Source organism: Topomyia yanbarensis, chromosome 3 (assembly GCF_030247195.1).
Source record: "Topomyia yanbarensis strain Yona2022 chromosome 3, ASM3024719v1, whole genome shotgun sequence".
In the NCBI taxonomy this organism is placed as follows: domain Eukaryota; kingdom Metazoa; phylum Arthropoda; class Insecta; order Diptera; family Culicidae; genus Topomyia; species Topomyia yanbarensis.
The window spans coordinates 76,184,373-76,210,859 of record NC_080672.1 but is presented as its reverse complement, the minus strand read 5'-3'; the positions used below and the strand labels follow the sequence as shown (position 1 = coordinate 76,210,859).

Sequence of the window (26,487 nt, the reverse complement as noted above, 5' to 3'; positions counted from 1 at the left end):
CGAGCAGCACGAGGAGAAACCGAAGTGTTCTACACTACGAAAATTTTTATTCTGTTGACCACAAGCAAATGCGACTCTGACTAATTTTACAAGTGACACATTTGCGTTATGCGAAACATGGCTTAAATTGAGCTCAACTTTTACGATTTTAATATTAAGAAAGAAGTACTTTTGAGAATCAATTGAATTGACTCAAGTCATTTTAGTTGTCGCTTATCAAGTCAGAACTTAAGGCAAAATTTTTGCATTGCTTCCACATTTCTAATTTCTATGGTACGACATGGTTTGCTTTCATAATGACAATCGATCTACCTAAAGTTTGATATGACCATTTTGAACAAAAGTAAAATGATACGTAATCTAAGGTAAGTTTTGGCAGTATAGTCAAATTTCCATTGCGTCGATTATTTTGCTATCTTCGCCAACGTTTCGGCAGGTGGTTTGGGCCTTCTTTAGAGCCTGTTTATTAAAGGAATAATTTAAATATATTTTCGTCAAGTAAGTAAGATTTTCCGTTTCATGTTTTTATGTTTTTATGTTATTATTTTATGTTATTTTTGTTATAAATAGGCTCTAAAGAAGGTACAAACCACGGGTCGAAACGTTGGCGAAGATAGCGAAATCTTTTTCCGCGATCTCGCTGCTGTTAGATAGCATGAGGAAGACAATCCCAGATCCTCACGCTAGTGATTATCGGCAATTGTAAAGAGACAAGTGGGACATAGTTTGGTTGGTAAATCGATACGCAGCTCAGCTGGGTTCAATTCCAAACCCCGCACGTAGGGCTAGAGATTTTTCCAAAGAAAAGACCCTAAGGTTAAAACCTCTATAATAAAAATTAATGCTTTCAACAGAACTGCACATGGTCTAGCTGCGCCGGCATAGTCTTTCAACAGTTTTAAATAATTATTTATTGTCCGAAAATTTCGGTAAACTGGCGAGCTGTGGTTCTTTTAAAAAGAACTGTAGCTCATCAGCTTACTTTTGTAAATCGATTCTTTGGAACTGTTCAGAAGCGGATTGCCCATCTCTAATTGACACTAACGTTTCATTTTTCGAATATGCGTGATGCGCTTTTTTATCACTGAGGCATCTGAAAACATGTTTCTGTAGGTAGATTTTGGTTGGCGAAAAGATTGAGCTAAAGCAGTTTCAGTTTGTTCCAAAAAGCTGCGAAGCTAATATGTAGCGATTCTTGGTAGTCAACCGAAGAGTAATGCCATCGAACCAAGATAAAGCACTACTATAAGCAAAATATTATATTGCAATAAGGTTTCTTAGAGTGTATTCATCAGTGTAGTGATTAATATAGGAATTTAGAAGGGGAACTGGAGCGGAAAAAATCACATCCCCAGCAGAGGCTTATTATTTATTATTACGAACAGTTTTGTTTCGTGCTTTGTAATACCTGTACGCTGCCGTTCACTATGTTCCTTCATACAAAATACACTTAGAACTGTGTTTTGAATGCATAAAGAGTGTTCATTACATACAAGCAGGTTCGACAGGTTGGGAAAGATATTTTCGAATCAGGTAACGACCTAAGGACAGACACATTCTGGTGTGGTTAAGTCCTAGATTCATAATTTTGACTGCTCTATAACATAAAATTGAACAATTTAAAACTTTAGAACTCCCTCTCTCTAGATTGAGGTGTTCTAATTAGTTTTAAATTCATGCCACGTCATGTCTTAAGCGTTACTGGACTCAAAATTATTTCTCCCCAGTTTATCCAGTCTGATTATTTGTGCTGATAGATAATTTTTAACTATGTCGAATAATGCCAAGAGAAGGTTGATTATTTGAAATAATGGCGTGTGATTATATAGTCTCCAGCCCGTCCAGTTATCTTTCGGTAATATATGGAAGAGGTAGGGTAATTTCGGAAGAAATGCCGCGTCAGGAGAGATGTCGCACTCTCTATATCGCATATATGGGATCAGTTTTATACGGTAATATGATATAGTGAGATTTATTTAAGAATTACAACACCGGAGATGAAAAATAATCCTTATTATTAGCTCACGAAAATTTTATTAATGATTATGTGTGTCCAGTTGCATCACGGAGTGTCGAAAATTTTTCAGTACCACATTAAAACTTATTTTTTTAAATCCTTCGATGTTTTTTGGTAAAACATGTATGGGTTGACTAGCTGGAACATTTTAGAAGGCATTCTGATCATGAGCACGGTCATGCATAATTTCAGAGGAAAACGTCGTCGTGCGGCATCTCTCTCCTACAATTGGGAGAGATTGCCGCATCAAAATTGCGGGTGAGATGCCGCACTCGATGGAGGAGGTTGCCTAGCTTGCATCAGATATATGATATATAAGGTAAATCCACAAAATAACGGACCTAACACAGTGACATATCGTCGCTGTTGTGCTATCTTATGACAAACGCCATTTTGGGGTAAACTGAGTTAGATATGCAACATTACTAATCTGAAAATTCTCTACAAAATGGCGTTTGTAGAATTTTGAAATTTTGCTTGGTTACTGAGGTATAGCGAAAAAAGTGATGAGAAATTGTCAGTTTTTTGCTTAAAATCACTGTATCTTGTGATTCGCTTAAGTAATGTAGAAGTTTTAAATGTTTTTATATGTGAAAATGTCTGAGGAACACAATGGCATAATAATTTTTAAAATAAAAATACATATATTACGAGAAATATGCAGTTTTACTTTAAAATTGGCAAGATTTCACGTTTGGCAACACTTACTACTTAAAATTACTTTTTTTCTAGATTTCTTGCTCAATTTCCTTCAAAATGCATCTCATCGATTGTTTTTAGGCCGAATAAAGCCGAAGATATTAATAAAAGTTAATAATTGATGCTTTTTTTCTATGGAAAATTTTCCATGCACAATTATGACACGCCATACAAATTTTGCCATCAATACACGCCTACGACACGTGTGAGTGCGACTTTTGTTTACATTTATAGTGAAAACTCGCAACATAGTCAACTGAACTTCGTGATATTTGAGAGTTTAATACAGAATAGATTGAAGCATTAATTGTCTTCTTTGAATTGTTTTTACCATTTATAAGTTTCAAGATATTCAATCTCAAACTTTAAAAATCGTTTTTCTCGAAATGTGCTAAATGGCGCTTGTCATAAGATAGCACAACAGCGACGATATAGGATTATGAGTCTATTTATCTAAATATTTAAACGGGCGATATGTATCCAAGTATTAGTTGAGTCGTTTTATTCTTTAAAGTTTCAGGCACTAATTTTCATGAACGTATCAATTTGCAATGATGTCAGTATTGGGATAAAAACCTAAACTTCAACGAAATGCTGCTTTTTCAAAATGAATCTTTCAAGAACAAACCTAAGTTATATAAATTCATTGTTGGGAGAAACAGCTAAAAACTGCTTTTAAGGAACCCCTACTAACACATAGGAATTTAAAGCTCGTACAAACATATAGATAAATAGTACCCTTAACTAAGTTACTCCAACTTAACCGTTACACAATGTTGCGAAAGAAAAATATCTTTAAAATGTCGAATAAAAAATGTTCCTAGAAATGGTAGTACCCCAATAAGAAAAGTTAAGATTCTAGCTGATTTATAGGTGTATTCAAGCTTCATGAAACTTAGCTGAAGACACCTAATCACAAAAACATCAACGAGAGCTAAAACACACTTTTGTTCGCCATTTTTCAGTTTGTGACCACGGTGCGGCACCTCTCCCGCAATGACCTTTTTTGTAAAATGTTCGTGGAAATTTTATTTTGAATTTTTTTTCATGATTTTCAAACCATTTCACAGTATTTTAGAAACTTGTCCCAATTGATGAAAATGATTTCATCAATTATTGAATGGATTACTTTGATGCAGGATTGATTATTAGAAATGTGCGGCATCTCTCCCCAAATAACCCTACATACTCATAGAGGTTTATAATACAAAGTTCAATGAGGCATATAGCGTCCAATTGTTGATTATGGTTGTCCAAGAACTTTTTGAAATACAGAACTCAAAATCATCAAGCGTAATAAGTAATATGTTGATTATTTTTTTCTCTGTCTGTTCTGTAAGGTTCATGACATAATTCTCTATATAGTATGAAGTTCAACGGATGTCACAGGTCAATTAAAGTCGTCTTTGAGCACAGATCTAAAGATCTACATGCATAACCACTGTAAAGAATAGCAGACGAAATGAATCGATCAAAATGCAAGTGAAGTGAATCAAGGTATGCTCGCAACTGGCTTGACGAGTACATGACAGATATGGGATATTTTGGGAACGGGCTTAACATTTTGAAATCCAAGATGGCGACTTCCGGTTGAGCGAAACATTTCAAAAACTTAACCATTTTGGTATTTTTGGAACGGACATTGCCAGTAGATGACGGAAATCGATGAGTGACGTCGTTTCAAAATCCAAGATACGGCTTCCGGATGAGCGAAATTTCAAAACCTTAAACAATATGGGTATTTTTGGATCGGGCGTGACAAGTAGATGAAGGAAATCGACCAGTGACGTCATGGTCGAATCAAAGATGTCGGTCGTGCAAAATTTGCTTACAATACGGGTATTTTGAGATTTTGGGGGTATTTTTGTTTGTCGAGTAGCTAGCAATTGAAAGTTGTCATTTCAAAGTTTCAAATTGTGTTATATATTGACTAGCTGCTACTGGAATCTACTCAACTAGTTTAAAAATGCCCTTATTGTTAGCGCCATAGAAAAATTTTGCTTTACCAGATGGTACCATTTAAGATTGTTACTCGGGGATTTCAATGACAATTTACGGCACAAGTTAGAAGAGCAAAACTTAAATGTATTCTACTTCATTGCGGTTGTGTCTCTGACGTTACCCACCCATCTTTTTCTCACTTATTTCATTAAACTAGCCTCATATCTCTTTCTGATTAGTTTGCATAAATTTCATAACCTTGATTTTTGGAATTTTTATATCTTTAAGATAAGATTTAAGATTAAGATGCCCAAGAAAGGATTTACGAGAATTCGGCTTGGTTCGTCTGTTAGAGCTACCCGAAAGGAATAATAATATGTGGAGTCTGAAATCTATCGTGCCTGTTTTTCGATAAAGATATGATTCGCCAATAACAGAGTTTATCATCAATCCAATATTTTATATGCTGCTCAACAAATCATAATCCAATGCTTAAAATAAAACCATCACCTATATTTATTCTCAACAATAACACGTAAATCGTTTTGAGCAGAATATTTTGATTGTATTTATCGGGCTCTGGTTAATATATTGCCACCATTTTTAAACAGTTTTTCGAAATGTATGAACACATGTTCGAAATTAAATGGATGAACCATGTTTTCACGAATATAACATTGATGAATATTATACAAAGATTTAAGCTATTTCCATTTGCATTTTAAAATTCGTACCAATAATTTTTTTCATGCGTTTAGAAAACCCAACCTGTTGTAAGAAACATCTGCTTCGAAAAATCAGCTTCTTGAAAAAGTCCCGTTTCAATTACGACAGCACCTGAAAGCATCAACCGTCAAAAACTGATCAAAAGCCCCACCAAAATGAATGTCATATGTCAGTCATTCCGGCAAACGGCCAACCCCAGAGTGAAACGAGTTCCATCCCTGTACGATAGGCAGCATGTTATAACAGCAGCAATCACATTTATCATCATGAAAGCTGAGGCCCAATTCTCGAGCGGTGGCAGGTCGGTGACATCAACCGAACGCATCACATATGTCAGCTATATAAGACTCAAATCTGGGTCAGCTCATAAATCACAAACGAGTACGGCTTATCCCATCTTTGTATCCTCCACTTGACGGGGAGATAGCAGGACGAAATACCGTGCGTTAGGGGCCACGCCAAAATGATGATAGTGATGATGATGATGATGGTGACGGGACATATTTCCCCGCTGACCTACCTTTCCGTTGAGCACATTTCGGGCACTTTCCAGTTCCTCCGGTACGCTAACGCGGTCATCCGAGGACAGCGTGCGAACCGGTGCCGACAGGGCGGACGGGGACGAAACGCCGTAAGCGTTTTCCGCTCGAACAACAAACAGGTAGGTCGCATCCGGTACCAGCCCGGTCACGGTGGCAGTGTTTCCCGCGATATGACGTAGCGCTATCCGCCAACCATCGTTGCTATCATCGTCCGGACTGAACTGTTCGATGGTGTAGGTAAGGGGGGAGCCTGCCGAACGGGACCGCTCTTGACCACGACTCGGCCAGGCCAGCGTCACGTTGCTGTTGGTAATGTTCAGCGGTTTTGGCGAACCGGGTGCCGGCGGAGCCAGTTCGGCGTTGAATGAGCGTTGCTGTGGGGTGGCGACAGTGTCCTCGACCTGAGGGGATATAGGATATAGTTTAGTTAGGATCAAACGTCGGTTTTTGTTTCATGCAAATATATTCTGCATATTAAGGAGGTTGCCGTCAATACGCATATTTTAGTCGCAAATTTCTTTCTGAAGCAAATTAAATAACGTTTCTCTTACCAGCAAATAGGCACTCCAGGACGACGTAAGCGTTGTGGCAGATGCGGAAGATGGACCAGCATTTCCTAGCCGGGCTACACAACGGTACCATCCACTGTCCTGTGTTTGTAGGTCTGAAAGCACAAATCAGAACAAGAAAAATCAGTACATAAATATTTATCCAAATCTCGGAGCAGAATTCTAGAATGCAATGTTTACGATTTTGACCAATACTAATTTAGATGTATTTTCTGAGAAGCAACCGGATACAACCGGAAAATGTACGTTCGAATAGAGTAATACAATACAACCCAAACCATAAAACATGCAACGACCGCAATAGATAACTTTTCCGTTCAAAATGCAAATGTTTTGTTTTTTTTTCTCATTTGATAACTATTGAAACAAAAATAGAAAACTCTTTTCCAGCTATACTAAAGTATATCAATAGAATACTTGACATCGTGGGAACGCCAGTATCATCTCGATAGTTTCCGACAGGCGCATGAATAAAGGTTGCAACAGGAAGGAAGGAAAGCATCTTGAAACTAGAAATTTCCTAAGGCTATTGATGCAGCAATACCTTCACCTGTCCTAGTTTTAGTGCAAACTGGTACAGTGGCGGAACAGTTTATCGACTGCCGAGATAGTTGTTAGCTTTTGATAAAACTGTTCCAAAGAAAACCAATTTCAAGAATAAAAGAGTGAATTTTATTTCAGCGCTCTTTGAGAAAATGAGAACTAATATAATCATAGTTATAGGACAAATTCCTAGAGTAGTGACCCTACCGAATTATTGGAACTTTTGACGTAGGACTACGTTAGTAACATTACATTGTTTTGTGCATGGCATTCCTTAGTTGCTTTTACTATAAAGAAATAATCAGAATTAATTGAGGCTGTAACTTTTTGTCACTTAGTCACTTGTGGGGTGAAGCTTCGAACTAAAAATAATAAGAATTTTCTATTGGTACAGATAAATATTGAAAAATGATTTGAATATTTTTCAGGCTTCTGATAGGGATTTTGATTAAATGCTTCTTAGCATATCGATGATATCGATGGAATCTTGCTCAGAATTTCGATGGAATTCATCCTATGATTCCTCTAAGGATTCTGGTGCAAATCATATTATTCATACATGACATTTTTGTGGGATCTTAGTCAAGATTGGAATGGTTATCTTGCTCACAATTCTGGTGCTATTCCCTTCAATATTGTGATGGAAGGTCGGTAAAGGCTGGGTAATGCGTAAGACAGAGCCTCTTCCCAGCAACTCCTATCCCTACCTCCCCGTGGTACTGGCCGGGAAATACGAGCAACCTTAGGGAAGATCGGATAACTAGCCCCGGTGGCAACTTTGGTTGTAGGCTGACAGGGAAGGGGGGTTCACTGCTGCAAACCTGAGCGCCTGAGCGTCTGATATCCAGGAGGAGCGGCTCAAAACAGCGTCTGTTCCCCATGTTACGGGCGGTGATCATCGTTCAAGTGCCAGTGAAGGACTCTAAGCTCAACTGTGCACTATGGTCCTCCGGAAAGTTAGAGGGTTAGTGTCAGGCCATGCGAGCCAGCCGTAAAAACCAATTGCAGCGAAAAGTCAACAAGATAAGAATGCGAACCGATACAAAGGCGAGGACCACAGCGACGAAAAGGGACTAGCGATTGGAAGCTCGGAACGTGGAACTGTAGATCTCTCAACTCCATCGGGAGCACCCGCGTGCGTGACGATGTTCTGAAGGACCGCGGGTTCTGAATCGTAGCGCTGCAGGAGGTGTGTTGGACAGGATCCATGGTGCGAACGTTTAGAGGTAATCATACCATCTACAAGAGCTGCGGAAACACACATGAGCTAGGGACAGATTTAATTGTGGTGAGCGATATGCAAAGGCACGTGATCGGTTGGTAGCCGATCGATGAAAGAATGTGCAGGTTGAGGATCAAGGGCCGTTTCTTCAACATCAGCATAATAAACGAGCACAGCCCTCACTCCGGAAGCATCGATGATGACAAAGACGGTTTCTACGCGCAGCTCGAACGAGAATACGACCGCTGCCCAAGCCGCGACGTCAAGATCATCATTGGGGACTTAAACGCTCAGGTAGGCCAGGAGGAGGAATTCAGACAGACGATTGGAAAGTTCAGCGCTCACCAGCTGACGAATGAGAACGGCCTTCGACTCATTGATTTCGCCGCCTCCAAGAACATGGCCATTCGTAGCACCTTCTTCCAGCACAGGCTCCCTTATCGTTACACCTGGAGATCACGGCTACAGACGGAATCGCAAATCGACCACGTCCTGATCGATGGACGGTACTTTTCCGACATTATCGATGCCAGGACCTATCGTGGCGCTAACATCGACTCTGACCACTACCTGGTGATGGTTAAATTGCGCCAAAACTATCCGTCATCATGTATGGTACCGACGGCCGCCTCGGTACGATCTGGAGCGACTGAAGCAACCAGATGTCGCCACTGCATACGCGCAGCACCTCGAGGCAGCGTTGCCGGACGAGGGAGAGCTCGACGTGGCCCCTCTAGAGGACTGCTGAAGAACAGTAAAAGCAGCCATCAACAACGTAGCTGAGGACATTGTCGGGTACGAGAAACCGAGACGACGGAACGATTGGTTCGACGAGGACTGCAGGGCGGTTTTTGATGAGAAGAATGCAGCGCGAGCGGTCATGCTGCAGCATGGAGCCCGGCAGAATGTGGAACGATACAAACAGAAGCGGAGGCAGCAGACACGCCTCTTCCGGGAGAAAAAAACGCCGCCTGGAAGAAGCGGAGTGCGAGGAAATAGAACTGCTATGCCGTTCTCAAGATACACGGAAGTTCTACCAGAAGCTCAACGCATCCCGCAAAGGCTTCGTGCCGCAAGCCGAAATATGTAGGGATAAGGACGGGAGCCTGCTGACGGACAACGGGGAGGTGATCGAAAGGTGGAAGCAGCACTTCGACGAGCACCTGAACGGCGAGGAGAATGTAGGTACAGATGACCAAGGTGCTATCCAACAGCTCAGGAACAACAAAACAGCTGGCAAAGATGGAAACTCATCAAGTTGGGCCCAAAAACCCCTTGTCTGCACCGGTCAGTAGTCAGGATCTGGGAAACCGAACAGCTACCGGAGGAGTGGAAAGAAGGGGTGATCTACCCCATTCACAAGAAAGGCGACCATTTGGAGAGTGAGAACTTCCGAGCGATCAGCATTTTGAATGCCGCCTACAAAGTGCTATCCCAGATCGTCGTCAGTCGTCTATCACCTAAAGTAAATGAGTTCGTGGGAAGTTATCAAGCCGGCTTCATCGATGGCCGGTCTCGACAACGGACCAAATCTTCACCGTACGGCAAATCCTCCAGAAATGCCGTGAATACCAGGTCCCAACGCATCACCTGTTCATCGACTTCAAGGCGGCATACGACAGTATCGACCGCGTAGAGCTATGGAAAATCGATGGACGAAAACAGCTTTCCCGGGAAGCTGACTCGACTGATCAACGATGGACGGTGTGCTTTCCAGTCCATTCGAATCTCGACGGGGACTGAGACAAGGTGATGGACTCTCGTATCTACTATTCAACATCGATCTGGAAGGTGTGATGCGACGAGCCAGGGTCAACAACCGGGGCACGGTCTTCACGAAATCCGGCCAATTTGTATGCTTCGCGGACGACATGGACATTATCGCCCGAACACTTGGCACGGTGGCGACCTGTGCACCCGCCTGAAACGCGAAGCAGCGAAGGTCGGACTGGTGGTAAATGTGTCCAAAACAAAGTATATGCTAATAGGCGGAGCCGAAAACTACAGGATCCGGCTAGGAAACAGCGATACGATCGACGGAGATATCTTCGTGGTAGTGGAGGATTTTGTCTACCTTGGATCCTTATTAACGGCTGACAATAACGTGAGCCGTGAAATCCGAAGACGCATCATCAGTGGAAGTCGGGCCTACTATGGGCTCCGAAAGAAACTGCGACAAAGAAAAATTCACTCCCGCACGCTTATAAGACCGGTGATTCTCTACGGGCACGAAACCTGGACCATGCTCGAGGAGGACCTGCAAGCGCTAGGAGTTTTCGAGCGACGGGTGCAAAGGAGATCTTCGGCAGTATGCAGGAGAACGGTGTGTGGCGGCGAAGGATGAGCCACGAGCTCGCTGCACTCTATGGCGAGCCAGTATCCAAAAGGTGGCCAAAGCTGGAAGAATACGGGGGGCAGGGCATGTTGCAAGAATGTCGGACAACAATCCTGCAAAGATGGTGTTCGCTAATGATCCGGCGAAGGATACAAGAAGGCGAGGAGCGCAGAGAGCACGATGGGCGGACCAGGGGGAACGTGATTGGGCGAGTGCTGGGCGTAACCGACGTTGGAGAGCTGCAGCTACTAATCAAGTATTGTGGAGGCAAATTTTAGATTCAGTGTTATCATGAAATTGATGTTGAACTAAATAAATGAATGAACCTTAGTATTTAAATGGAGATTTTTCTGTTTCTCGAAAAATACGGGAAAGTGGGGTACTGGGTCATTTTGTTCTCAAAATCCCCTTGTAATAATTTTTCTGCTCGTTGATGCAAATGATACATATTTTGCTGTTTTTCTAATGTGAAAAAATATCAGAAGTCGAACGAAACCTTTTTGACCTTTGTCCGAATACGTGAAGTGGGGGTTATAGGGCTTTTTGTCATTCATTTTAAATTTTATCATTTTCTCGTGCATATTTCTCTATTATTCTTCTCTCAATTTTAATAAACTGTATCTTGTTGAACGTGTAAAGTCCTCAGCAACACGATAAAAATAAATTCTTTGACGGAAAAATTCATAAACATCAAATTTTCTGAGATGTAGTCGCGATTTCACATTTTTATAGCTAAATCGCACATAATAACTTCATTTAACAATAAATTCTTATTTATATTTTTTTTCCTTTAATGTAAAATACTCTTAGGGATCACATGAGAAAAGTTTCATTCCTGGAAATATAGGGGAAGTTAAGGTACTAGGACATTTAAAGAAAAAATTGTGATATGTATAGTTAATGACAAAAAATTCTTTGTTTCTGAATGTTACCGGTAACGAATCAATTTTTGTTTTTTTCCTAAGAATTTTCCACGTTCAACAAGTAACTTTTTATGAAAATTGATTGAAGAATAATTGAGATATATGCACGAGAAGATGATAAAATTTAATATGATTGACAAAAGGCCCTATAACCCCAACTTCTCGTATGCGGACAAAGAAGGTTCCGTTCGGATTCTGAGACTTTTTTATATTAGAAAAACTGCAAAATACGTATGGTGTGCATCAACGAGCGGAAAAATTCTTAAAAATAGGAGATTTTGGGGACTTTCGCATATTTTTCGAGAAACAGAAATATCTCCAAATTGTAATTTTCTGAGTGTGACTTCAAAAGTTTTTAGCATTTAACATATTTTTCCATAGTACCAAGTTCAAAAATTTCAATCGAAGTGGGCGGGGGTCTAAAATTGTCCAAATGATGTGAAATTTGGTATCTCAGCTTACTTTGATATTTGTCACAATATGCGAGGGGGACCTTTGAGAAGCAAAAAAAAATTTTATTTTGTTATACCCTATGGAACAGCTAGAAGGAAATCGGTCGGCCATTCACATTTTCACCACAAAGCACAATTTTAAAGACTTAGGGGTAGTTGCTTCATGTGTCTTTCAAAATGGACTTGAATCTCAAATGCGACTTGAATCTTTTAATTGCCACGGTGGAAGTAAGTGGTGTCCGATTTTGTACTAAGCACTGATTTTCTCATCGTCCATATGGGTATCTTGCAAACTGAATGGTTTCACCTGAGCCAATTTTTTGAATGTTATCAGCACTGAATGCCTGATATAGTAGAACTAGATAAAGGCGACTTCTGTAAGCCTAAGCTCCATTTTTACCTTCAGCAAATGTTCGATATCAAGAATTGAAAGTCTCATGCAAAATACCGCAAGTCAATAGTAACCATATTGGCCGGAGCACCATGTCATGCTTCTGCGACTCATTCATTTCGGCAAGAATTGAAGTAGCAGTTTTTCTGTTGTTATTCAGACAAGTTCCACAGTACATACAAAAGTAACAGTTTTTGTTGTTCGCTTCGCGCTGGCTAGGATAAATCTAAGTATCTTGACCGTTGCATTTGGTGGTTGGAAATAACAGTCCATTTCAACATTTTCTCATCAATTTATTCAAATCAAACGAGGTACACATTTGTTGAGAGTCGCCAAAGAACAGATTTGTTTTTCTTTAATTTATTTTTGAAAAATTCCCGAGTGGGACGTTTGGGCCGTCTAGTCTCCCTCTGGCTACGTGCTTGATTTGTTTTATGGGTGTACCCCATTACACATAAATACGTTAGACATACGGACATTAGGCATAAAGAGGTTAGGCATAATGGACGATAGGCATAAGAGGTGATTGGCATAATGGAAGTTAGGCATAAATTATCATTTTGAAGTATCACTTAAAGGAATTTATTTTTGACGGTGATGGCCTCGGGTGATAAGAACGATAATAGTTCCTGCTCATAGTAAACTTACAAAGGGAAAAATGAATACAAAAACTGTCACAACTACACACAAGCCACAGTAATTTGGTCTCTTCGGCAAAGTTGTGTATTTTGTCACAATAAAAAATGCGTCTGAACACTCGCAAGAAATCAGAAATAAAAATGTTAGGCGTAAAACTGACGCGTCATCTTTTTTCGTTCAAGAATTAATTTTCTATAGTATACTATTACCTATTTCTTTAAAAAAAATCGCCAAAAGATGGCGCTTTTTAAACATAAAACATATCAGTTGCCGAATATTGATAGTTTTCGATCCATATAATTAAGTTCCTCAAAACATGCTTTATGACACGCTGCAATTCATTGATTATTTAACTTCTATTGTATTCGCTTGTCCTGTACAGATGAGTAAGTAAACTGTGGCAGTTCTTAGAACTAGTCATATCCAGGAGAGCTAGAGTATTAAAAATTCGTTATAAATATAAATCTTCGAATCTTACCACACATAGGTATACTAAAATCAAATAATTCCGTAGCAAATCATTTCTCGCCGATGATGCTTTGCATATTTCACATCCAGATGATCACTGTGCGGCTTTATATCCAAAATTCACAGTCATTTCGAATACCACCGAGAGCTATGAATTAAAGATATAATGATCCGTATCTACGTGTTGGTTTCGTATCACATCATCAGCTCACTGATGCCCTGCTCGAGCCTTGCACGTGCAATGCAAAGCTACTACTACGTTCATGTAGTAGGATACCTTCCGTTTACCCACCACGGCTTTCACCATTGCTCAATCTGCGCCGGTTTCGGAGGACCATAAAGCTGTCTGTGTCTCTACCCTTTGAAGCGGATTGCAAAACCCGAAAAAACATGAGAAAGGTTGGATCCAGCTGCGGAAACAATGAATTACATTTTATGGCATCTTTCACACAGCCAGCAGCGCATCGAGATAGTACCTATACTGCTGTTCGCTCGCTACCTTTATCTTTCTCACTTGAGTTGAAACCCGAGGCGAAGATCCGTAACACATTCGTTCCACATCTCCTCCGATTGTACTGTATTTCCACAATAAAGCTCCCATATTTATGTGCCATCCAGTTTCCAGCGAAGGAATGTCGACTGTCTCCGTTTTCAGCACAATATTTTAAGGATTTTAAGAAAATCCAACATGAATCCACTTCGTCTGAGCAACCATCCCACCCCCCACTCGTTAATTTCCCCCTTGCCCCATAACAGTACGAAGTAGTGGGTGCAGAGCAATCCACCGGATTAGACGACCGGGTCCGGGTTGACTGGAAGGCAAAATATCGAGTTTGCATTTATACTTGTTTTCTAAACTTCCGGTGAAAAGAAGCTTTCGTCATTCCGCCGCCGTCCGGGCCCAGCAGCCTCCTCACCCGTGTAAGCCTACACAGAGAAGAAATTGGACCACAAGATATAGGAAGACCAAACGAACGTGAAAAGCGACGGTTTTCCATTAGTTCTAGCATGTACCGAGGATGTCTCGTTATCCCGGGGAACTTAAGGTTCGAATAGGAATTACAGTCAGCCATGTTGGATGAGAGCAAAGTCGAATACTTTTTGTCTGAATCTTGCTTACGTGTAACTGAATCGTTTTCAGTGAGTGAGCGAGTGAGCTTCATGCTGCCCTTAATCTGTAGGAGGCTAGTATGTGTTATTCTTGTTGCTTTATCAGGATGCATTTCCTTAGGATATGCACGTCTACATCCGGAGGCAGTCAAAGAGAATATTCTCTTCGATATTATCTCTAGGTAGATTTGAATCAGGCCACAGGATGGCAAGGACAGAAAAAACTACTTTGTATGGCGGTGTCTTCCTTGTTCATTTGCTTGGCCTTACTCGTTTGCTATAGTTTCCATTTCTACAGTGACGGTCTCGTTTTAGGTCGATTCAAATAATAATATAGAACGGCTATAAACTTTTCAAATATTTTTTTTATTATCATCAAAAATGATAATGGGGAATTACGGGTAAAACCGACCCTTTCCTCTGAAATCAAATTTTTATTCATTTCATAATAACAGTTTATTATAAGTACTATTATGTACACAGTGAACATATGAAAATTAATTTAAGCGTTTTCATAATATCGAGAGTTATCCTACTAAAGCTGTAGAGCTAGGTTCTCGGAAGGATTCCCCTTCAGACTCACTCACTACAATTGCAGACGAGACAGGCAATGTCGCCTGTCTGCTTGCATGTATTATCGCGAAGGACTCGAGCAATTGTACGTTATCGTGATCGATCGCGTGTGCGTTTGTATGTCGCATGTTAAGGCAACAATTTTGACTTTTTTTCGGAACACTGCTAATTCAAATTGTAATTGGATGTACATATCATATGCAAAATATTAGTCTGTAAGGGAAATCTTTGTTTACGTTTTTCGGTCGGCAAAATTTATGTAATTATCTACAACAGAGGAAATAGCAAGCTTAACTGATCCTCCGATTTCGCTTCGATAGGACCCAGTTCATTCATGAGCTATGAATGAACTGGGTCCTATCGAAGCGAAAGTGCTGCTTATCTAGTCAATGGATTATTATACTGCCGTTCTACGCATATTTGTCCTATGTATATAGGGGACTATATAGGGGATTATGGCGCCCTCTATGCGGTCACAGGTGGAACTACAATTTTATAACCAAAATATAACTCGGTTTATGTACTAATTTTCTTCTGAACATACTATTGAGCTAAATCTAACCATTACTTTACAAAAATGTGTAGCTCGTGGGAATCGAGTACTGATACACAATCATGTACTGCTAGGCCCCATTCAAAACTGACTCAGACATCACTTCGTTACAAATTTAATAACTTCTTTTAACAAAGCCGGATTGACTAGCAATCTTCGACAAAGTTGTAGACTATTAAACTATCTTTTTATTCTCACTTACGGTGATAATACGATGCATACAGTGCCACCTAGCGGCGAAAATTCCCGTACAAATTTCAGACAGTTTTTTGGTCCGGTAGCTAGAATTGCCCGATTTGCTTCAAATTTGGTACAAGTACATACTCCTGATGGGACTAGGAATCGACTCATGTGTGGGTCGATTGAGTTTTCAAAAATTCATTATTTTTCTGGCCAGTCTATTGCCCCACCTTACCCTATGTATGTGACCAACAATTCACATCGGGTACTCAGAGATACTTGAACCGATTTCATCAATTTAGTCTCAAATGAAAGGTACAACGTGCCAATAGGTTGGTATTGAATTTCATTTAATTCCGACTTCCGGTTCCGGAGTTGCGGGTTGAAGAGAGCAGTAACACAGTTAATAAGTTATAATATCAGTTGGATTTGCGGGTCTAGATCACCAAGAACCAATCAAAGCAGCTTTGACGATATTGGCCTCCTATGACGGTTGTTCATGCCCCCAGGGAACTTGACAAGTTCCATTTTAATATCACACCGATTTTTCAGCGAATTCTTGTCCAATGTTTATAAGCTGGATTGCAAATACAAGATACGATATTCACTAGGGCATTGCAAAAAATGTTTTTTTTTTAATTCTCAAATACCCCTCCTCTCATATTGTGAAAAATGTCAAAGTAAGCTCAGATGCCAAATTTCACATCATTTGGACAATTCCAGACTCCCGCCCACCTCTCTTGAAATTTTTGAAATTGGTGCCATAGGAAAATATGGAGGGAAAATATATTAAATACTTTTGAATTAACAATCAGAAAATTACAATTTATACCTCTTTTTAAGGGAAATAACCTTAGTATTGGAATGAAGATATTCCTGCTTCTATAAAAATACGGAAAAGTGGGGTACTGGGTCATTTTGACCCCAAAATCCCCTATTTTTTAAATTTTTTCTGCTCCTTGGTGCAAACCATATATATTTTGCAGTTTTTCTAATGTGAAAAAATCTCAGAAATCGAACGAAACCTTTTTGACCTTGGTTCAAATACGAGCAGTTGGGGTTATAGGGCTATTTGTCATTTATATTAAATTTTATCATTTTCTCGTGAAGTTGAGTTATTAGGACATTTATTGAAAAAATGTGGTTTGTAGAGTTAATGTCAAAAAATTTGATGTTTTTGAATTTTAAAGCAAACTAATCTATTTTTGTTGTATTCCTAAAAATTTCCTCGTTCAACAAGGTACAATTTATTAAAATTGAATGAAGAATTTTATTCCTAAGAATTTTCCACGTTCATCAAGGTACAATTTATTAAAATTGAATGAAGGATAATAGAGATATATGCACGAGAAAATGATAAAATTTAATATAAATTACAAAAGGCCCTATAACCCCCACTTCTCGTATTCGGACAAAGGTCCAAAAGGTTCCGTTCGATTTCTGAGATTTTTTCACATTGGAAAAACTGCAAAATATGTATGGTTTGCACCACGGAGCAGAAAAAATTTAAAAAAGGGGATTTTGGGGTCAAAAGGACCCAGTACCCCTCTTTCCCATATTTTTATAGGAACAGGAATATCTCCATTCCAATACTAAGGTTATTTTCTTTAAAAAGAGGTATGAATTGTAATTTTCTGATTGCTACTTCAAAAGTTATAGCACTTCATATATTTTTCCTCTTCATTTTCCCATAGTACCGATTTCAAAAATTTCAAGCGAAGTGGGCGGGAGTTTAGAATTGTCCAAATGATGTGAAATTTGGCATCTGAGCTTACTTTGACATTTGTCACAATATGAGAGGAGGGCCTTTGAGGATCAAAAAAAAATTTTTTTTGGAATGCCCTAATATTCACTGTTATTGTATTTTATTCAGATTTAACTTTTCGTTCCGGAGTTATGGGTTGATTAGTAAGACAACACAGGAATTTCCCATATAAACCGTTACAATCGTAGTACCTCAGAGCAGTGGTGCAAACTTTCATTTTCAAATCCCAACTTTCAGTTCAATCAAACCCAACCATGATTCAAATTCAAAACCTCCCTCAATCAGTCATTTTCAAGTTGGCGGGATTTTCATGACTGAATCGTACGTCTTCATTTCAAATTGATGCTTTTTCATTCACTAAGCAAAGCTGTCATCTGCTCTGTAGAGGCCAGTTTAGGTTAAATGTTGACATGTTTTGCATTTTCAAGCTTCCATGAACAGTAAGAAGTATGTTCAGAGTAATTTTGCTTGAAAAAACTTAGCAAATACCCCAGTAGAGAGATATTCACAGGGTACATGAAATTGAAAATGAATGGAAAATTATTGAGCAGATCGGCTGTTTGACTGAATGAGGCAAACCAACAACTGCGAACTGAACATAGTAGGGTATGATTTGAGATTTGTTCCTCCTTCAAGTTCAAAACAACCTGTTGAAAATTTGCAGCTCTGCCTCAGAGGATAAAAATCTATTGAAAAAGACATCAAATTCAGTGGCTGATCCAGAGGGAGGGTCGGGGGTCCGGACCCCCTCCGAATTTTTTTTTGCTTGTTGAGAAAGTTTAAATTAGTTTAAATTTTATACTAGTTTCACACCCAAAACCATTCCTAACCAAATTTGACCAACAAACCTAATATTCATTACATGAGCTTATTACGTATTACGAAATGTACAATGTTCATTTTAAAAACGAAATTTCGGACCACTCCCGAAATATTTTTCTAGATCCGCCCCTGATCAAATTACTGCGATTCGCAGATCTGGATCAATGATGACCAATCAAAGATTCTTTGAATTTATTTTCCGGAAGTTCCGGATTTCGGGCATATTCCAGAATTAAATTCACATCGGTTATTCTATGATGAGTGAACTGAATTTTACAAATCAAGTGTCAAATGAAAAGTATAAAATGCCGTGAACCCTACTACCCTCCCCCCCCCCCTTTCCGAAGTCTCGAAATCTTCTGACATTGACCGCCATAAAAAGTTCCAGGTAGTCTTGGGAAAAAATCCATCTTTCAAAATTATCAAATACACATCAGTTTCTGAGATTTCAAATGAAAAGTATCTTATCCCCATAGATTGCCTAAAAATTTCGTACGGACCGGTTATATAGTTCCAGAAATACAGACTGAGTATGAAATTTCTGTATAAGCTGGAACAATTGTTTTTTTTTTCAAAGAAAGGGCCCGCATGAAATTCCTGAAGTCTAATTAACATATTTTATGCCAGATGTCTTTGAAATCCATGAAACGTCGGGTTTTGAAGTTATCTCTAAAATTTTTATTGTAAGAGTCGACTTTTTTGGAACTGATTTGGGCTGATTTTGCATCTTTTTGACCCTTCGCATATAGAAATCACCCGGAATTTCGATTTTTAACCGATCCACGGAGGTCCCAATCTCTTACATCATTCGTCTCCGTTCGTCATGATCGAAAAATGTCAGCATGTGTGTGTATGTGTCAAAAAATCTCACAGGTTTTTCTCAGAGAAGGCTGGACCAATTTCAACAATAGTATTCTAAAATGCAATACATCGCCAAAGGCTGGTATTGAATTTTATTTAAATCGGGGCTCTGCTTCTGGAGTTATGGGTTGAAGAGTGTGGTCGCACACCGATTTTCCTTTATAAATTGGTATTGCCTTTGTGTCTAAATGACGCAAAATTTAATAAAAATATTTTCTTTACTGCTGGAATATGTGTGTATGGCTCACTGGCGCCCAATTAAACCCTCTTTGACGACTTTGGACATCTACGATGGAGCTAGAAGCTTCGAGGAAGTGACAAGGTCCCTTAATTAAATATACATCTCTTTTTCCGGGATGGCTGACTCTATGTTTACAAATTTTAATAAAAGCTATAGTGTTCTTATTAGCTACTGTCAAACTTCATTTGAATCGGAGCTCTGGTTCCGGGGTTATGAGTTAAACAGTGCGGTTGCACATGAATTTCTCTTAAACTTTTTCTTTTAGTACTACAATGACGATGTTGATGAACACGCAAGGGAACATGACAAAATTTGCTGATATTACATTTTGCAATAAATCTCTAATTTTACTGCTATCTTTTTTTTCCTTTAATATATTACTTTTTTTTTACTTTTTAACGACATTCAATTAGCTAGATATTACTGAGTAGGGAAAGTTATAAAAAATTTAGAGCCACAGTACTCAAGTGAGAGCAAAGATGTGAAATATACAGATCGTAAAACTAAAAGTGCAGGGTCATTAGAAACATCTTATGGATTAATCTTTTGTCTTCTGCTGGCAGGAGTTGAGCTAAGGCAGCATTACTACGAATCGCTCAACTTATCTCTTCCATGAGAACTGTTTTCTTTAGCAACTAGTTAGCATTTGGTAAATTACTGTACAAAATCTAGGTTTTAACTGCGTTCTTATAGCATTTGAACCTATAAGCTGAATACTAAATAATAATCTGAATCGTCAGTTTGAAACTTTGATATTATGGAGGATCGTACATTCTGGTACAAAGGTTCGTAAAATTGGGGTTGTTTAACAACCGTGTTTTTATAAATATGGATCGACACTATCTGTTTAATCGGTTGTGCCTGTTAAAACCTTCAGTATGGTGTGCAATTAGATTAAAATAATAAATTCGCTCATGTCCTTATTGAGATATTTTTGCATTAAGTATATTTCAGCATACCTTAACAGTTCCACAGCTTGTAACGCATACTGTACCTTCTAATGGAGAACGCTGATGGAACGAAATATTTCCTTGAAAATTACTACAATCAGGGCCGTTGAGAAAATACAGGCCCGGGGGTTCAACGTACGGGGCCCACCATTGTATATTTCCCTTGTACCAAAAGGTCAAAGTTTGAAATCCGTTGGAGTTCACTGATATTACGTATACTACACTGAAATTATTTTGCTCTGTTTCACTTCGTTGCTCTAGTAGTTTAATGCCAGAAACGGAAAAAATGTAGGGCTTACTTTGGAGTATTTTAAATACCTCTTCGAATTTTTTGGTGACTTTGAAAAGAGACATTTTTGTCAATTGTATTAGTAAAAGTAAAGAATTGAAAAAATAAAAATGTATTAATTACAAATACTAAATATATTACCTAATTGGACAAAAAACAATGGGAAAACTTTTGAAAGAATGTACAAAAATATTTAAAGAACGGACAAAAAATTAAAAAAGCAAAATCAACCAAATAAACAATTAAAGTCAATTTAAAAAAATGTATGATCAAGAAAAACCAAAACAGAACCTATAAAAAAGTTAAAAAAACAGAAAATTAGACAAACAAATTGCATAGATTAGAGAAGTCGAACATTACCGAACAAATGGTGAAAATAATAAAAAATCAGTAAAAGTAAATAAAAATTTAAATTCAATGAAATTGAAAAAATACCTACCAAAAAGAATACAAACATTAATATAAAAACCTATTTTAATCCACCTAGCGGTGCAATTGTGCCTTTCTCAATCATGAATCACGAGAATGTGTGCGTTGTTTATATTCATTAAAAGCTTTTAAATGCATATATTACATTTTATTATTGTACATCACATGACAACTATATACAGGAAAATAAATCATCATTCGAGTTCTAAAATTTTGAAAAAGAAAAAACAGCCACGGTAATATTGAACTGAAAAAAGGTGCGAAATCGGCAAAGTCCCAAAAAGTCGATTTAAAAAAAAAATTCGAAATAACATAAAATCTCGACGTTTCATGCATTTTAAAGATGTTTGGCATCAAAAATACGAATTCGATTTCTGAAATTTCATGGGGTCCCCCCTTTGAAAAAAAAATTGAGTTCCGGCTTATATGGGAATTTCATGTGTGACCGGACCGTTCAGTCTATATTTCCGGAACCATACAAGCGGTCCGTGCGAAATGTTACAGACATCTGTGGGGATAATATAGCTATCATTTGGGACTAAGTTTGTGAAAATCGGCCCAACCATTTCCGAGAAACTGATATGAGTTTGCTAGTTATGAAAGATGGCCGCTTTTCCCGGGCACTTCCGGAACCGTCTATGGTGGTCAATGTAGTCAACGAAAGTTTGTTTGGCCGTCAGTGACCTAGAACTGCAAAGTTAAGTTATTTGAGAGACATTTTAGCGAAATTTTTACCTTTTTTGCTTCCATCGGGGTATCGGTTTGAATCACAATTTGCTATGTGATCGCACGCCACAACCCGTAACTCCGGAACCGGAAGTCGGTTGGGGATAAAATTTAATAGCCATTTACGGGGACGCAATACCTTTCATTTGAGGCCAAGTTTAGTCGAATCGGTCTAGCCATCTCCGAGAAACCGATGTGACTGTTATTCTGAATTTAGATACTTCCGCCGGGGCTTCCGGAACCGAGGATGGTGGCCAATGTGGCCAAATAGACTTTGAATGGATGTTAGTGACCTAATACTACAAATCGAAGCAGTTGTGGTCACATTTTGGAAAAATTTTCACCATTATACATTCATTGCAGAATTTCTTAAAATCGACGTTTTCTGCGTGATCGTACTCATCACCCTGTAATTCCGGAACCGGAAGTCGGATCCATTAGAAATTCAATAGCAGCCTATGGGAACGTTGCACCTTTCATTTGGGACTAAATTTGTAAAAATCGGTTCATCCATCTCTGAGAAAAGTGAGTGAGATTGTGTTCGCGTACACACACACAGACGCACATACACACACATACATACACACACACAGACATTTGCCGAACTCGACGAACTGAATCGAATGGTATATGTCACTCGGCCCTCCGGGCCTCCGTTAAAAAGTCGGTTTTCAGAGCAATTGCAATACCTTTCTATTGAGAAAGGCAAAAATACATAAAACTAAAACTCTAGATAAATCGAAAATAATGAAACATATTTGACATTAAAAACAAGAAATATTTTTAAGCATTAGTAAATAAAACGTTAAGAATGCATAAAAGTAGAGGAATAGATATAAAAGACCAAAATAAAGTAACCCCGAAGAAATTAAAAAAATGGACGAACCGGAAAATTTTGAAAAATTAGAAAATTGGAATGATGAAAAGAAGAAAAAAATAAAGAAATTTGGAAGGTTGAAGATTGAACAAGAACGGAGCAAAATGGAAAACAAAAATAGTAGAAAAACCAAAATGCTATAGCAACACACAAAATGGAGAAAATAACAAGAAGAAATTGAAAAAAAGGTTATAGTATTTAAAGAATGGAACAAAAGAAAGGAAATTTGAAATAAATTCAAATAAAGCACTATTTGTAAAGCGAAGAAAAAGTGCGCATAATGGCAACAAAAATAAATCAAATATCTTTTGGAAAATAAAAAAAACAAAAAAAAATCAAATGAAGCGTATAGAAAAATGGTCCACAGAAAAACTACTTTCAAAATAGGTTAAATGAAACAATGAAGAAAAACAATAATGAATAAAATGAAAAATTAAACATTAAATTGACAATAGGAACAAATGAAACTACTGAAAACGAAAAGCTAAATAATAGAAAACATGAAACAAAATACGAGAAAGGTAAATAATGGGACAATAAGACAAATCGGGATGAATTTAGACAAGTAAAGATGCTTATAGAAATGCGAAAAATAAAAGAAAATAGAAATAGGGGATTAGAATAAATGGAGCAAACAGGTAAATAAAAAAGCAGGGTATTAAAAATTTAAACAACAGAAAAAATAAAATAGACAAAGTAGCGTTCCCTCGAAAAATTGCAAATAAAATGTGTAAACGGAGAAATGATATATAAATTAAATTAAATTAAGTGGTAGTGATAAAAATGGAAAAATGCAAAACTGAAGAACATGAAAATATAAACGTAAAGTAAATATATGGTAACAATAGAAATAGATAAAAAGCAGAATGCTATACAAAAATATCTATAACTTGCAAAAATAGATCAATGAAATTTCAGCAAAATTAAAAAAAATCCATGTGAAAAAAATTGAAACATGAATTAAATTTCAAATATGCGTTGTGGTTGGATTTTAAGCTATGCTGCTTTTGAAAACATTCATATGGGTATCCATAAAGAATCAAAACGAGATAAGAATGAAATGTATATTGCAATGCTACATTTATATTTTTGTCCTTTTAAAATAATTCACATTTTTGTACATCAATCGATTACAAATAATGACAACTACAATATATGAAAGCCCAATATTTTCTGTTCTCTAAAAATAATAAAGATTGTACATCGACACATATTTGCATTATTTAGCAAATAAGTTAGAGTTCAATGTATTGGTCAATATGTATGTTTGATTAGTTGACAAAAAGTTTCGGTATCATCTCGTGTCTGAATATGATTTTTTTGTGGATTTCGTGAAAATGATCGGTAAACCATGGATTTTAATTTTGTTCAAATTTTTGGAGATATTTCGAATTGTTTTAGTATATCAGGGGTTACCACCTCTAGTGGTACTTAGATCAGGAGAATTTTACTGATCAGGGGATAGACTTCAAGAGACACATATGTATGCGCTGAAATCAATTGGAGTTTCGAATTATAGTGATTATTCGACAGAATTTTGAAATGCTTCCATTGCTTTTTATTTTAGAAAAGTTTAAAAACAAATAAAAATTCTCTGCTTTTTTCCTTATGTAGCTCGTAATACTAGGAGAAAAATATCATATTTTCTTCACATTCACCGTAGAGTGTAATGTTTTGGTAAAGCACGTCACTTTTTGTGCCTTTCACATTTAGATGTATTTTTTTCGCATTTGTGGAAAGTTTTATTGATTTAGTTGGGTGTAGTACTTCGTTTCCTCGGATATTCACAAAAAAAACAAAAAGCACCAGCCACTCTCGCTGTGAAGGATAACTCGAGCAAGCTTTGCTCTGCTCCGTAGTAATCAAACACGGGGCGTGAAATCACATTTCAGTGTCTTTCGAGAATCTTTGTGAGGAACATATAATAGATTCATAGAAGCGTCATGTGGAATATAGTAAATCTGAACCCAAATGGTGGTGAACACTTTTAAATATATTGGCCAATACCGAGAAGGGCCCTCTCCATCGATTATGCCCTGCAACCCGAGGTAGATGTTTATGATGACTGTGTGATGGACGATTTATCAAATGATGCTGAGAGTTCCTGGTGAAGAAAAGGGCAACGCAATACTGCAAAATAATCTACTGGATTCTTCCAGTCAAAACACGAGTTACATGAACGAATATCCAGAATTCGCCTGTGGTGTGGCAACCAAGGATGCCACATTGAAATCTGTGTTTCGGCCAAAAAACCATCTGTGACGACTAAAACAGATAAAAAATCTATGAAAATTTTAGTAAAATTTCCAAAAAAATTGTGAAAAATCGCAATCTTTTCGAAAAGCTGTGAAATTTTCATGAAAATGCCGAAAATCTGTCATCTGTGAAAAAGAATCTGTGGTAAAAAATTGTAGAAAAAATCTATGGTACTACAGAAAAATCTTTATGTATGGTAACCCTGATGGCAACCCTAGACAGAAGATTGGGAAGTTTTCTTTTTCATTCTAATAATAACTTTCGATAATAATCCATCAGTTGCGAAGACAGGAAATTCAATAAATCAAAAAAATCCATTTCATATTGTCGAACTTGAAGACAACCTCATGACTTCTAATCAAACCATTTAATTTTTTAACCCTAACAAGTCTGATCTATTTTTTGTATTGATTTTAGAAATTTTAACCTTAGGTTTATTCGCTTCTTCATTCAGTTTAGAAATCTTTTTTTTTTGGTTTTAGCCTCAGGGTCATTCGTCTCTTTTTTCAGGTTGGAAAAACCTCGTGCGGGGGTTGGGAATCGAACCCAGGTGAGCTGCGTAGAAGGCACTCAATTTATACGCTATGCCCGCCCTGTATCTGTTTTTAATAGACATTTGAAACACATTTTTGGTAAACACTGCCAATTGATAAGGGTAACTATTGAATCACCACGAAGTTGGTGGCATCTACTTATTTTCGCTAGAAAGGTTAAAAGCATTGACTTATACCATAAATTTTAAAATGCGAAATAATCCTGACTTGAATGCTCAAATTAGAATTCAACGATTGTAATAAAGCCAATTAACGAAAGAGCTGTATACTTTAATCGTCCCTGGAATGTTTTTGAATGACACGGTCAACTCAATAAATTTCAATAAATTTATTGTTCTAATCAAAACATGCCACACATTTCCATTTCACGACCTTCGATCGAGTCGTCAACATTACCATCCTACATCATTAACGTTGTGCTCATGGCTGATAATAGATTTTTTTACGACTTGCTAATTCACAGCCACGGTTTGACCTGGCAGCAGAGCGGTCATCATCGGTTCCTCCGATAAGCGATAGCAGGTCGTGGCGGTGGTTCTACTTTTCAGTCAGCACGCACCGTTGATCCCCCTCCCCGTTCTGTCTTTCCCCCACTCTTATCAGGCACGTTTTTATTTTATTTTTTTCCCGAAACATATCGCCTACATATTGGCCTACTCAATGATGATGAAAGTTCCCGAAAATGGTCCGTAAAAAAACGGCAATAAAAGTAGCTTAACTACCAACTTTTATGTGAACTGCGGACGGGCGAACGCGGGCTCAACCTCCCGGTCCCAAAGACCTAATTGTCGATTCGATTTTGACAAACAGGCCGGTGGGGGGCGATTTCGCTGC

At 38.0% G+C, this 26,487-nt stretch overlaps 1 protein-coding gene across 2 annotated transcripts in view; it reads right to left on the bottom strand.

The window, feature by feature from the left end:
* The window catches only part of LOC131693828 (roundabout homolog 2-like), a 428,860-nt gene that overhangs the window by 13,131 nt on the left and 389,242 nt on the right, over positions 1 to 26,487 (bottom strand). For both annotated transcript variants that reach the window (XM_058982022.1, XM_058982021.1), the window contains 2 exons: positions 6,477 to 6,589; positions 5,904 to 6,326 (listed from right to left, as the gene is read on the bottom strand). In XM_058982022.1, the coding sequence (XP_058838005.1) occupies positions 5,904 to 6,326; positions 6,477 to 6,589 (536 nt within the window). The remainder of the gene's footprint in view (positions 1 to 5,903; positions 6,327 to 6,476; positions 6,590 to 26,487) is intronic.